Here is a 14,036-nt window from a genome sequence, read left to right as displayed (position 1 = left end):
CATGAAAATGATGTGAATGGGCTCATACTGTAGCCTCCTGCCTCTGGTTTCTTTCTGTTAGCACGTGCTTCTGAGGCTCATCCGTGCGGCTGCATGCAGGCGTCCACGGCACAGACATGCCACGCTTGGTCTGTCCGTTCACCCGCTGGCTCGTTTGGGTGTCTCCAGCCTTTGGCAAATATGAATAAAGTTGCTGTAGACTTTTTCATACAGGTCTTTGTGTGAACATATGTTTTCATTTCCCTTGGGTGAATACCCAAGGTGAGTGGGATTGCTGGGTCATATAGTAAGTGTATATTTAACTTTATGAGAGACTGTCAAACTGTTTTCAAAAGGCTCTACCATTTTGCATTCCCATCAGCAATGTGTAAGAGTTCAAGTTGCTCTGAATCTTTGCAGATACTTGGTAGTTTTGGAGGGACTGGGAAGGAGGACAAGGGGATCCCCAGGGTGCTGGTACTGACTTTCTTATCTGAGTGGCCACACAGGGGGCTCTTAGTGAAAATTCATCAAGCTATAAATCTGTACATATTCTTTTCTGTAGGTATAATAATCCTCAATAAAAAGATTTTTAAACTATACAAGATACCTTTGAATAATTTTGCTAAATTAGTGATGTGTTGAAATTTAAAATGTGCTTTTTAAAAATTGAACATGTCAGTGTAAATCTGTAGCAAACTGCTTTTGTAATCTCTAAAAAAAATTTTCCAGCTATCCATAGTAAATATCCGAAAAGCAAATTAGTATTTCTGAACATTGTAACTGACAGGTCAGCAGGATCAATCCAATAATGTGTATATAATTATATTCCTATCCTCATGAATAATCTATTATTATTCTAAAAATTCTCACAATTTCAATGTCCTCAATTTTGTGTTTGGAGTGTAAAAATGACTGTAAAGTGTAGAGCGTGAGGGGAAGTATTGGTCTTGTTTTCTTCCTTAGGAGCAATGGTTCAGCATTCACTAAGTCCGCACTCACGGCAACTTTATTAAGCATAACAACCACAAGTCATGAGAATCGACTGTAGGATAAACTGAGGCACAGAGTGGCTAAGCAGCTTGCCCACCGTCACTCAGCTAAAAACTACAGCAGTCAGGATTTGAAGCCTGGCAGTGCTCTGGCCCTAACATGTACGTGGGGGGTCTCGCATGGCCTTATATTCAAATGACGTTATAAATCAACAGCTAAAAGGACCAAGCTGAGTTTGTTATTTAGCCATTTCTGCATAGAAAGAACCCGAGGGCATCTGTGCCCTGAGTCACAGCGTGAGGATTTAAGCTTATCCTTCCTTCTCTGTCTTTAATTCCTCTGCTGCCATCAGAGTCAGCTCGCCTGGCCTGCCAGCTGCTCATAATACTCTGCACAAGCAGCAACATGGTTCCCAGAGCTGCGCTCAGTGGACTCAAGGCGCCAGGTGGCCCCAATCCACTGAGAGTTGCCAAATTCCCCTATGAGAGAATGAGTTTCTCTATATTCTGGACCACCTCAACAAGGTATTTCCATTGCTGTCTGAATCCATTTCCTTGCGACATTCCAGACTAGGGGTTTGCAAGCACATTCTGAAGGGCCAGGCAGTAAATATGTTAGGTTTTGGTAGGCCATACAGTCTCTACGGCAACAACTCAACTCTGCCCTTGCAGTGCAAAAGCAGCCAGATAATACATAACAAAGTGGTGTAATGATATTCCAATTAAAGTTTATTACAAAAGCAAACACTGGGCTTCCCTAGTGGCTCAGTGCTAAAGAACCTGACTGCCAATGCAGGATACACGGGTTCAGTTCCTGATCCAAGAAGATTCCACCTGCCTCCAAGCAGCAGAGTGGCTAAGCCCATGCACTATAACTATTGAGCTTGTGCTCTAGAGTCCAAGAAGCACAGCTGCTGAGCCCACGTGCAACAACTACTGAAGCCCGTGTGCCCTAAAGCCTGTGCTCCACAATAGAAGAGGCCACTGAGATGAGAAGCCTGCACGCCACAACTAGAGAGTAGTCCCTGCTTGCTGCAACTAGGGAAAAGTCCTCGCTGCCACAAAGACCCAGCACAGCTATAAATAAATAAATAAATAAAATTATAAAAGCAGACAGAGGGTCAGCAGACCCTGCTCTAGACCATGAGCTCCTTAAGAAGGAAGCTTGTGTCTTATCTTTGTAATTTCAGCCCTAGTGGTAAATACTGTTCCAGCTTTGGCAAAGAGGAAATGAAACACAGGATCACAGAAGCTGGCTTTGAGGAAGGCAAGCACAGAACTATAACTGGTTGCTTGAGTGTATTTTCACTTGTGAATTGAACAGAGATGCTGCACTTTTCATGTTAGATTGGAGCTAGTTGAGAAAATTCAGAGAAGGCAATGGCACCCCACTCCAATACTCTTGCCTGGAAAATCCCATGGGTGGAGGAGCCTGGTAGGCTGCAGTCCATGGGGTCTTGAAGAGTCAGACACGACTGAGGGACTTCACTTTCACTTTTCACTTTCATGCATTGGAGAAGGAAATGGCAACCCACTCCAGTGTTCTTGCCTGGAGAATCCCAGGGACAGGGGAGCCTGGTGGGCTGCTGTCTATGGGGTCACACAGAGTCGGACATGCCTGAAGCAACTTAGCAGCAGCAGCAGCAGTTGGGAAAATTAAAGCAAACACAAATCAAAGGAGCTTGTCTTCATGAATCCTCCCATCTGGTCTACATCTCAGCAAACCTATGTCTTTCAGAGTAAGTTCTACACAACCTGAAACCATGGGGTACTGGGCGGTGCCACCCTAACTTGAGTTTCTGGTGCTCCCAGGGCTCACAGCTGGCTAGCTGACCTTGTCATCACACACTCCCAGGTTTCTGTGGCCCATTTAGTTTCTCAGCCCAGGGCCCTGCTGACTGAAACAAACATATAACCTACAAGTTGAGAATTATGTTTTATTTGGCAGACAAAACTGAAGACTTAAGCCAAGGATACAGCATCTCAGAAAATTCTGAGATACTGCCCTGAAGAGGTAAGGGAGGAGCCGGGAGATATAGGAGTTTCAGCAACAAAAACCAGGGAGTTGGAACATCAAAAGATCACTGGTAAAGAAAACCAGACATCTCAAGTCAACGATTTAGTGCTTTTCCATTATCTGTGTGTTGTGCTTAGTCACTCAGTCATGTTCAACTCTTTGAGACCCTATGGACTGTAGCCCACCAGGCTCCTCTGTCCATGGGATTCTCCAGGCAAGAATACTGGAGTGGGTTGACATGCCCTCCTCCAGGCGATCTTATGTCTCCTGCATTAGCAAGTGGATTCTTTATCGTTCAGGCACCAGGGAAGCCCATACAAACAGGCATTCTTTTTTAAAGTATTATTTTCCATTATGGTTTATCCCAGGAGATTGGATACAGTCCCGTTTATCTATTCTAAATGTAATAGTTTCCATCTACCAAACCCAAACTCCCAGTCTACTCCCTCCCTCCCAAAGCCTATTTCTTTTTTTTTCCAAACTCTAAAATTTTTTTTTTAATTGGAAGATAATTGCTTTACAACCTTGTGTTGGTTTTTGAGGCACAACACCACACATCAGCCATGTGACAGTTATTCAGTTGTGTCTGACTCTTTGCAACCCCATGGACTGTAGCCCACCAGACTCCTCCGTCCATGGGATTTTCCAGGCAAGAACACTGGAATGGGTTGCCATTTCCCACTTCAGGGGATCTTCATGACACAGAGACTGAAGCCAGGTCTCTTGCATTGCAGGCAGATTCTTTACCATCTGAGCCACCTGGGAAGCCCAAGTATACACGTACATCAGCCATAAGTATATACATACATCCAACACTTATTCCTTCATAGCTCAGTCGGTAAATCATCTGCCTGCAATGCAGGAGACCCAGGTTCCATCCCTGGGTAAGGAAGATCCCCTGGAGGAGGGCACAGCAACTTAACTCCAGTATTCTTGCCTGGAGAATCCCATGGACAGAGGACCCTAGCAGGCTACAGTCCATGGGGTCGCAAGAGTCGGACATGACTTGGCGACTAAACCACCACCACCAATACCTCTTGAGCCTCTGTCTCACCCCTCAAAGCCTATTTCTAATAAAGGTCAAGTCCCATCAGCTTTATTCTGTACTTCATTCTGCCCCACTGTTATTCACGGCTCACAATTAAAGAACATTCTGTGAGCCTCAGTTACAGCGTCTGTAAAACGGGTGCGAAGCATGTCACAGGGTTGCTGCTGCTGCTGCTGAGTCGCTTCAGTCGTGTCCGACTCTGTGCGACCCCACAGACGGCAGCCCATGAGGCTCCCCCGTCCCTGGGAATCTCCAGGCAAGAACCCTGGAGTGGGTTGCCATTTCCTTCTCACTGCGGAGTAAAATCACTGAACCAAGCTCAGGGCTTGGCGCGTGCAAGCACTCAAGACACACGGATGGCCATCTCTATTACTTAGTCCCAGCGCTGGCCCTTGGGCCTGGATAAAGTCTGTGGGATGGGGGCGGGCACGTGGCACAGCCACGCCGCCGAGGGAGGTCTGAGATGACCCTCTCCGAGACCCTCGGCCCACAAGGCGGTATCCGCGACCAGGTGGCAAAGCCCCAGGAACCACCACTTCCGGCAGAGACCAGTCCAAAATAGCCACTTCCGGCCGCGGTCGAGGTGTAACCTGAGCCGCTCCGCGGTGGGCGGGGCCTTGGATCGGCCACGCCCCTCACTTCCGGCTCGCCTCCTGCAGCCCCACTCGTTTCGGGGATCGGGCTCGGGGGTCGTCCAAGGCTGCCCCGCCCACCCGGCGCGCCCTCCCGTGACGTCACCTCCGGGCGGGGCGGGGCTGAGCTGGGGCGGCTGCCCTGAGCGGGCTTGGCATCGGGCTCCGCGGCTCTGCTGCCGGCCACGTCTCCACGCCGGACCGCGGGCGCTTTCTCCCCGCCCGAGGGCCGCCGGGCCGCCGCAAGGCCTGCCGCGCCCGGGTAAGCGGGCCTTCCTGCTGTCGCGGGGAGCTGTTGTCACTGTTGCCTGTACCGGCTTGGGGGCGGAGAGGGGCAGGTGGGGTGCATGGGGGACTCGAGGGGCGGAGGAGGGAGGCAGCGACAAGGTGAATGGGGATACGGAGTGCACACTGGTGACGATTTGAGGTGAGGAAGGAGAGGAAGGATCGGAAGGAGGAGTCAGCTGGGGGAAGGAGCGGGGACGGGGGAGCCCAAGAGGCAGGAGGCAAAAGGGGACCTTAAGAGGACCCCGGTCCGGAGAAGAGACGAGGCCTATCCAGTTTGGGAGTGAAGGAGGGAAAGTTGGGACACACCCGGATGGGTGGGGAGCTTAAAAGGTCCTGCCCGGCCCAAGGCTGGGCCCCAGGAAGTGTTGCCCTCAACGACAGAGTTGGCCCTTTCAGGCGACCCAGGCCTCCCCCAAGCCCTCTCTACCTGGAAGGGGCTTATGCATTTCCACTTAACCTGCCTACCTCCCCCACGTGAGTCTGGGTAGCCGCTTAGTCTCTGCCATTAGCTGTTCAGCTAGTATGAGGAGCCAGCATCCACATGGTATGCCATAAGACATAAATACCTACTTAGAAATCTGTCTTTAATAATATTGTTTTCCCCCCCCCCCCTCTCTGGAGGAATCATCTCTAAAATTTCAGTACAGATGTTCAGCTTATAGGCCAGACTTGCCTGATGGACAAAGGAATGTGGAATTTACCCACGTGGCCAGCAAAATTAGGCTCTTGATCAGCAATTAGCATCATACCCAAAACTCCAGAAGCCTGGAAGGAAGCAATATAATTAAGATGCTCTCCAGCACTCCAGGTTCCCATCTGCCACAGACACACATCCTTTGGAACCCAGGACAATGTCTAAAGACAAAAGCCCACACGCCTGTGGTTCCTTGCGTTCTGATACCGAAGTTCAGCCAGGTGACGTGTCAGGACAGATGTCTGTGGTTGCCCTGTGTTTGTTTCCTCAATCCCTATTCCTTGGTGTGTGTCGTTTCTCCAGCTTGGAGTCACATTGCCGCTGCCGCTGATAAGTAAGTTACTAGTGTGATGGACTGTGGCAGGAAACACTTGTGTTGGGCTCAGGAACCTGTGTAAGCCAGAAAAAGGAATTAAGCAATTTGGAGTCTTGATTTCAGGTAATGTGCATGCAGCACCCTGTATATCCCAGTTTCAAAAAAATTTAAAATCAAGCCAAGATTGAGAGCTCAGAAATCGGAAGTGGGAGATGTTGAGAGGCAGCACAAAGTCAAGGACCAGAGAAGGAGGATGATGTTGGCGTCCAGAGCCACGTCTGAGGGTGCCTTTCTCATGGAGTGTTCCCTGGCTCCTGTCCCTTCCCTGCACAGCTCGTGAGGAACTGAGCCCTGAAAATGAGAACTCTCAGCACCAGCCTAACCTCCTATCTTTGCTCCTGGCCTGCTGTCTTAACACCATTTCCTTCCTGCTCCAAGGGTCTCTTTCTGAGACCTTGACCTGCCTAGTCATTCTACACCAGATAATGAGAATAATTGGCCAGACCCTCCTTTCAGGCTCACTAAAGCATCACTGACCCAATGGACATGAGTTTGAGCAAACTCCAGGAGGTGGTGAAAGACAGGGAAGCCTAGTGTGCTGTAGTCCATGGGGTCACAAAGAGTTGGACACAACTGAGCGACTAAACAATACCAAAAACCTCTGCAGGGGAAACCAGATACTAAGTTTTGGTGGTGGTTTCTCCATCAGGCTTCCCTGGTGGCTTAGACGGTAAAGTGTCTACAAGTGTCTACCGCAGTGCAGGAGACCTGGGTTCAATCCCTGGATTGGAAAGATCCCCCAGAGAAGGAAATGGCAACCCACTCCAGTATTCTTGCCTAGAAATTCCCATGGATGGAGGTGCCTCGTGGGCTGCAGTCCATGGGGGTCACAAAGAGTTGGACACGACTGAGCTACTTCACTTTCACTTTCCATTGTGAGTCAACTTCAGTTAGCACAGGTCCCAACAGGGGAATCTTAACATTTAAAATATGGGATTGGAAGGTGGAGGCCGTACCATACCAGAGGGATGAAGTCACGGCACAAGGGCCTGCTCTTGACTGCACAGAGGCCAATTCCTGTCTCTGTAGCAGTGATCACCAGCCACACTGGCTGGGGCAAGAGGCAGTGATGGGAGCCGTCAGAGGTTTCCTGAGAGACCCGTGGAGTTCCCTGAGGTAGCTCGAGATATGCTCTGTGAGCACGCACACCTCGTGCATGTAATTGTGTGTGTGGTTGCACACATGCACAGGTACGATTGCACGTGTACACATGGGGCAGTGTGCGTGCTTGTGTTGCCTTGTGCACATGGGTTGAGTGCATGTGTAGCTGTGTGCTTGAGTGTGACTGCCTGCGCATGTGGGTTGCCAGAACCTTGACTCTGTGCACCAAGGCCAAACAGAGATACGGAGACAGAGTCATGGAGGAGAAAGAAAGAGTGGCTTTCTTACCTTGCCATGCAAAGGCGGGGCACAGTAGGCTAGGGCCTCAAGAACTGGGCCCCCTTCCCTGGTGAGTAGGAAGAGGTTACCGTCAGTCAGGGGGATGTGATAAGGAACAAGGCAGTAACTTCTGCAAAGTTTCAAAAGGATGAGGTTGTTGACAAGATTAGGGTATATGCAGGGTGGGCCCGCTCCTAATCTTGATGAATCTGTCAGGTCCATTAGTCTTGCCTTGGGTTTCATCACTGTTCCTCCTGTGATTAGCAACTGGAAGGCAATGGCACCCCACTCCAGTACTCTTGCCTGGAAAACCCCATGGACAGAGGAGCCTGGTAGGCTGCAGTCCATGAGGTCGCTAAGAGTCAGACACGACTGAGCGACTTCACTTTCACTTTTCACTTTCATGCATTGGAGAAGGAAATGGCAACCCACTCCAGTGTTCTTGCCTGGAGAATCTGGGACGGGGGAGCCTGGTGGGCTGCACAGAGTCGGACACGACTGAAACAACTTGGCAGCAGTAGCAGGCCATTGGGAACTGAGAGAAGGTCATGGAGTCTGGAGTCTTGCCTATAAGGAATGGAGGGACAAAAAGATCTGCGTAGGAGCCTCGCAGTGTCCTGCGTGGCACATGTGGATGTGGGTGTCTGTGATTGTGAGCCAGCTAGTGGTGGTCCTCAGGCATCACCGCCTCTTGTGTCTGCCACTCTTGAAAGTGGTGAGTTTCTTGCATCTCTTCCTGAGTGTGTATCAGATATTCACCAATGACGGAATCATGCCTGCTGGTTCATATCTATACAGCTGTATCCTGGACTCCTCTGAAGTTTTGGTTGGCTCCTAGGAAAATGCCTCCCTCCTCACTGGACATTACCGCCTGCTTTTCCTAAGAAGCACTTGCTCTTTTTCAAACCCTAGATGCACCTTTCACCAGAGTGGAGCATCTATCTGGACCCCACCTGCGCCGTGGAGCGCGCCATGGCCTGGGAGTGCCCTGCAAAGCTGCCCTCGCCTCCCGCAAAGCCAGACCTCACCCTGCAAGCCCTCAGTGCCAAGCCCTCAGCTCTCCAAGGAAGGTGGCCCAGCCTGGGAGTGCATCCTGAGCAACTGCCTCTCGTGAGTGTCCAAGGCCTGCAGGCAGGGCCACCTGCTCAGTGACCGGACAGGGAGCCCAGAAACGGCCCTGTGGGGCCTTTGCAGGGTCAGGGTGGGTAAAAGAAGGTGCAAACATCAGCGGGCCGAGACATCCAGTGACCGGGATGCCTGGCTGGTGGCGCTGCGCCGTCAGAGCCTCTGCTTTCTCTGGTGGCCCTAGACAGGGCTCCCCAGGTGGGCATGGGAACCATGTGCTCCTCTGGCCATCTTCTGTTTCTGGAAGGTTCCCTCTAGGCCTCGTGTTGAGATACCACGAGACTGTGGGAGCCCCTTGGGGTGCTGAATCTTAGCAATGTGGGGGGCGGGGGCCTCTCATAGCAGAAGGGGCCCCAGGAAGAGACCACCTGGAGGTTGTCCCTGGACCAAGAATGGGATAGTCCACGTCTGTTCCAGGGTGAGGAGCTGGACGGAAGGAGGAAATCCGTTCAGCCCCCTGAATCGGTTCCTCCTGCCTTAGCTGGAACGTCAGCTGAAGCTCAGTGAAGTCCCAGAGCCAGGGGTGGCCATGTCCCACCCACTGCCTGTCTTTGTAAATAAAGGTTTATTGGGACACAGCCACACCTATCACTTGCCTAGGGTCCATGCCTGCTTTTGCAGACTTGAGGAGCCAAGACAGACCGCATGGCCCACAGAGTCTGAAATATTTGCAATCGAGCTTCTCACAGGAAAAAGCTCGCTGTCCCTGCTCTCGAGATTCGTAGTGAGGGGGCAGTGGAAGGCCCTAAGGCCTGGGGTGCATTCTGGAAGCCCTGAGATCCAGGGTTCAGATGCGGAGCACATGGGGCGTGGTGTTGGGGGTATTGTCAGTGCACTTGCTGGGTGTGACTGGCTGAAGAGAGAGCCGTTTCAATACATTTATTTATGGAGAGCCCAGCTGCATCTGCTTCAGCCGCGGGCGGCTGGGGGTGGGGGTGGTGTGTGAACTCTTTGTGCCTGAAACCTCCCTGGTTCAGTCCTCACTCGTGACATGGGTCTGTTTCTTCTCGGCCCACCCCACCCCCACGTGTTTCTGTCGGAACAAAGGATGCCTTTCGCACTCGAGAGAGCAGAGGCGACTCTGTGGTTGGTAGGGCCCAGGGACCTTTTGACACCTGTGAGACCCCAGGAACCATGATGGGACGGTTTCGGCGGGAAAGTGCACCATGAGGCTAAACTGAAGTTAGTGACACTTGGTTAGAAGCCGGGGGTGGGGGTGGGGATGGGGGGCGTTGGGGGGCAGAGCGCAGCCTTCCAGCAGAGTTTGTGCTCTGAGGGGATTTTTTTCCAGTCCTGGGGCTACCCCACCCCCCCACCGCTGCTCACAGGAGGCAGAAAGCCACCCCGAGGGGCCCCTTTAAGCCGAGCGGGGAACTGCAGGCCTTTCGCGTGTCTGGTGGAAGTGGGCGCATCCAGGAGGGGTCGAGGGTCAGACATGGAAGGCTGCCTTGCCATGCTGCAGCTTACTGACCAGAGATGTGTTAATGCGTCTTCTGTTACCTAAATGTTGCTGTTTAGTGGCTTAGTCGTCTCCAACTCTTTGTGACCCTGTGGACTGCAGCGCGCCAGGCTTCCCTGTCCTTCACCATCTCCTGGAGGCTGCTTAAAACTCATATCAATTGAGTCAATGATGCCATCCAACCATCTCATCCTCTGTCGTCCCCTTCTCCTCTTGCCTTCCATCTTTCTCAGCATCAGGGTCTTTTCCAATGAGTTGGCTCTTTGCATCAAGTGGCCAAAGTGTTGGGGCTTCAGTTTCAGCATCAGTACTTCCAATGAATATTCAGGGGTACATTTCAGTATTCACTTCCCTGACAAATTGCCAGCCACAGGCGTTAGTTTCTGCCAAAATCCCTGGTCAGTAAGCTTTGGAATTATCCTGGGAGAGTAGGGGTTTAAGCAGCAGAGGCAGGGTGGGCTTTGTGGGTTACAGAAATCTCTCGGGCAGCTGTGGAGTGGCAGATGGCACAGGGCCAGGGTGGGGACGCTTGAAGGTGACTTTTGGGGCTGCTGGGAGGCCAGGGAGCCAGCCCGGCCACTGGTCCGTGGAGAGCAGCACTTAGATCAGGCCGGGCGAGGAGTCGGTCAGCATGTTTCCTTCAGGGCAACTTGAAGGCTCCCTTCCAAGATGTTCTGTGGAACTCCAGAGCTTCGCGCTGATGGCCTAGGGTGCCTGCGGGCAAGACTGCTTGTGGGGTTGCCCTCAGGGGCCCCAGTCCCCTCCCACCCGCCTCTGGGGCCTCCGCATGGAGGGCCAGCCTCCGCCTCCTCCTCCGCGGCCAGCCCAGGCGCCATCCCCTCGCTGTTCCCCGACCCTGAGTCACGCTCCGCTCTGCGCTGGCAGCAGCTTGCGGTGACCCCTCTTCTGTGCCTCCCTCTGGAGGAGAGAGTCGTGTGGCTCTCGTCTTTCTGTCCCAAGTCCGCTGCCTGGCACGTGAGTGGGCACTCGCGCGGGGCGCGCTGGACTGGTGGATGGGTGGCGGCTGGCTGCTTGTGGCAAGTCCGCATGCTTTCAGCCATCACAGGTCCTGCGGGCCGCAGGAGATGTTCAGGAGGAGGACTTGGGTGATCTCGGTAACTGGAAGTCTTTATACCTTCTCTCTGCTGCTCTTTCGTAGTCTGAACTCCAGGGTGGGATGGTGGGACTCGTGGTGAAAGTGGGTCAAGAAGTGCTCTAAGCCCATGAAAGCAGGCACCGGGCCGATCCCCGGACACGTGGCTGAGAACCGGCACACCCTTCCCGCATGCCAGGTCCCAGGGACATCTGGCTGGGTTTGTACCCTGTGGCCTGCCGGAGCCCTCCCTCTCCCGTGACAGGGGAGCCCTTGCCCCCGCGTTCCTGACCAGACGCCTGCTGTCTTGACTGTAGGTCCCTCGGCCAAGCAGCAGGGAGCCCTTAGCAGCCTGAGGCGCGGCTGGCTGGGAGCCTCGGGGACCACCCAGCCTCGCTCCCGGCCCACCTGCAAGATGTGGACAGCCCTCGTGCTCGTTTGGGTTTCCTCCTGGTCCGTATCCGAAAGCCTGCACATATCCAAGCATCCACGTAAGTGAGAAAGCCACACATCCACTGGACGGGCCTGCCGGGGCCCTGGGGGCTGGGCTGGGGAGGCCCGTCTAGCCGACGTGGGACCCAGCCTCTGAGCCCCGCGAGGGTTACTCACTAGGTCCTGCAAAGTTTCATCTGTTCCGTAAGCCCGGTGTTTACTGGGGCGTTGGTTGACCCAAACATCACATTTAGCTGCGCTTCTCTGTGCCAGGCACTGTGCATCCCCAGAAATCTCTCTGTAAGTCCTTCCATAAAGCCGAGAGTTGTGGCACGGTGTGAATATCTGGGCAAGGATTTAGCTGCTTTGAAAACCTGAGTGTGTGTTGGATAGATTTTTTTTTTTAATGGTGAATCACACCTGTGATGTGAGACTTCGATATTTTGGGAATTGGATCAATGGGTGAAGCTCTGAAGCCTTCCCGTGCATTTGGGGTTCAGAAAGGAGTTTTTTAACCACAGTGCCGAGCACCCATGTGATGGGTTGCAGGCCAGAGGTGCGCAGTCAGATAAGAGGGAAACCTGGCCCCACGTCACCATCGTCCTCCCCAGCCAGCCCCACGGGCCAGAAACTCAGACCGGCTCTGAATAATCCACCTGAGTAATCCGCTTCTCTAATGAGAAGACGATCATTTGTCTTTCTCCTTTTCTGACTCTTAACGGTACGCAGTCCTCAACCAGACGTGGGACCATTTGGAGAAAAACTCATCCGTGCAAACAGCGACTGGAGTCTTGAACACAACAGCTGAGAGAATGACCCCGTCTCCCGTCACACTGACCAGAGGGACTTGGGGAGGTGACCACACCTCTCCTGCAATCACAGCGGGGACAACACACAGGACAGACGTGGGCACTTCTGGGCCGGCTGGAGGGACCCGGGCCGGAGCCGCCTCCAGGGCGCCCGTGCCGCCCGCCCTGACATCTGCCTGGAGGACCCCGTCCGCACCTGGTACGCGGGCGCCCGGCAACGGCACGTCGTCTAGGCCAGCGACGGCCATGCCGCCTGCCCCGGCGTCTGCCTGGAGGACCCTGTCCTCACCTGGCACGCGGGCGCCCGGCAACGGCACATCGTCTAGGCCAGCAACGGCCATGCTGCCCGCCACACGCACACTGGCCACAAGTGCCCAGCCCACTGCCACGACCCCCACAAGTGTCAGCAGCCCCGCAGGCTCACACGGTCCTCCCAGGCCCACCACCAGCCTGACACCCTCGAGTCCTCAAGCACTCAGTGAGTCCACGCAGGGCCCCACTATCCAGGCGCCAAGGCCAACACCCTGGACTGTGGATGACATGGCACAGAGGCCCACACCCACCCTCTTGAACACAACCCTGGAGCCCACCTCCCCATCTGCAGCTTCTGAGTCTACGACCGTGGGCTCCACAACCAAGGCCCCCGAGCCGACCGTCAGCACAGCGGCAGCCTCCACACCTCACACCAGCCCAGCCCCCGTGGTGGAGGCCACAACCCCCACGACACGGCCCAGCCCTGCTACATCCATGCCGGGGGCCGCAGGGCCGGGCCCGGCTCAGACGCCAGAGCAGGCTGAGCCTGCGGCCACGCCTGGTACTACTTCCCTGGGGCTGACCCCCGGGGACTCCAAGGTGCCACCCACAGACTTGTGCCAGCCCAGTACCCAGGGCCGGTACCTGGTGGTCTCCAGCGAGCCCCTGGCCCTGTCCTCAGTGAACAGAAGTTTCCTCCTGGCGGTGCTCTTGCTGGGGGTCACCCTCTTCATCACGGTCCTGATCCTGTTCGCGCTGCAGGCCTACGAGAGCTACAGGAAGAAGGACTACACGCAGGTGGACTATCTCATCAATGGCATGTACGCTGACTCTGAGATGTGACCTGCGGGCCAGTGGGCACCGTGCTCAGCCGGGCCTGGGGCCGGGCCCCCCCTGCCCTCCCTTCCGGGTTGCCTCTGAGGCCAAACCAAGTGCTTCCAGATTCTTTTGGTGCAATTTAGGAGACATGCCAGATGCTTAAACACATTTAATTGCTGTCAAGATTAATTCCACGATCACTAAAGAGCGGCTGCTTTTTTTCATATTTATTTTTGTAATGATCATGTTGACACAGGGCCAGTGGTCCTGCCTTGGGATGGGGCTGGCGGGCCCCCCAGGGTGGGTCCTGACCTGAATTAAAGCAGTGACCCCTTTCCACTCAGACCGCGTCCCTCCGTTTGTGTGGGCTGTGTCCTGCCCCCTGCCCCTGCCCCTGCCCCCGTCGCACCTGGGGGAGCCTTTTCAAGATCGTGGGATGGGGTGCAATGTCGACGTTGAAAGTACCGCGAGGCCCTGGATGTGGGCTGTGTCTGCCGCTCTCCTGGGCTTTGCTCTTAGGCCTGACCTTGCCCGAGCCTGGGTGGGAGGAGCCTCTGCCTCTGAGGGTCCCTGGCACCGCATGGACGTGAGCCCTTTCCTCGAATCCTTTCTCGGGACCGTGACGTGGTGGACTCATGGAG

At 54.0% G+C, this 14,036-nt stretch overlaps 1 protein-coding gene across 2 annotated transcripts; it reads left to right on the top strand.

Annotated features, from left to right (window-relative positions):
• Positions 4,747–13,738, top strand: C29H11orf24 (chromosome 29 C11orf24 homolog). 2 transcript variants are annotated; one of them, XM_018043515.1, is made up of 4 exons: positions 4,747–4,930; positions 8,319–8,516; positions 11,401–11,574; positions 12,245–13,738. In XM_018043515.1, exons 3-4 carry the CDS (start codon positions 11,499–11,501, stop codon positions 13,417–13,419), a joined length of 1,251 nt encoding a protein of 416 aa, XP_017899004.1. In that variant the 5' UTR covers positions 4,747–4,930; positions 8,319–8,516; positions 11,401–11,498; the 3' UTR covers positions 13,420–13,738. The 2 variants fall into 2 exon arrangements, with proteins under 2 accessions (XP_017899004.1, XP_017899005.1); XM_018043516.1 differs by lacking the exon at positions 4,747–4,930 and adding an exon at positions 5,899–6,089.

This window comes from Capra hircus, chromosome 29 (assembly GCF_001704415.2).
Source record: "Capra hircus breed San Clemente chromosome 29, ASM170441v1, whole genome shotgun sequence".
In the NCBI taxonomy this organism is placed as follows: Eukaryota; Metazoa; Chordata; class Mammalia; order Artiodactyla; family Bovidae; genus Capra; species Capra hircus.
The sequence above is the reverse complement of the archived record's forward strand: the minus strand, read 5'-3'. Positions and strand labels throughout refer to the sequence as shown.

What these genes read in the sequence shown, in the direction of transcription:
- C29H11orf24 (XM_018043515.1), top strand. Translation starts at nt 11,499, where the DNA reads ATGTGGACAGCCCTCGTGCTCGTTTGGGTTTCCTCCTGGTCCGTATCC. An exon ending in GCACATATCCAAGCATCCAC is followed by an intron (nt 11,575 to 12,244) that starts GTAAGTGAGAAA and finishes AACGGTACGCAG; the next exon opens with TCCTCAACCAGACGTGGGAC.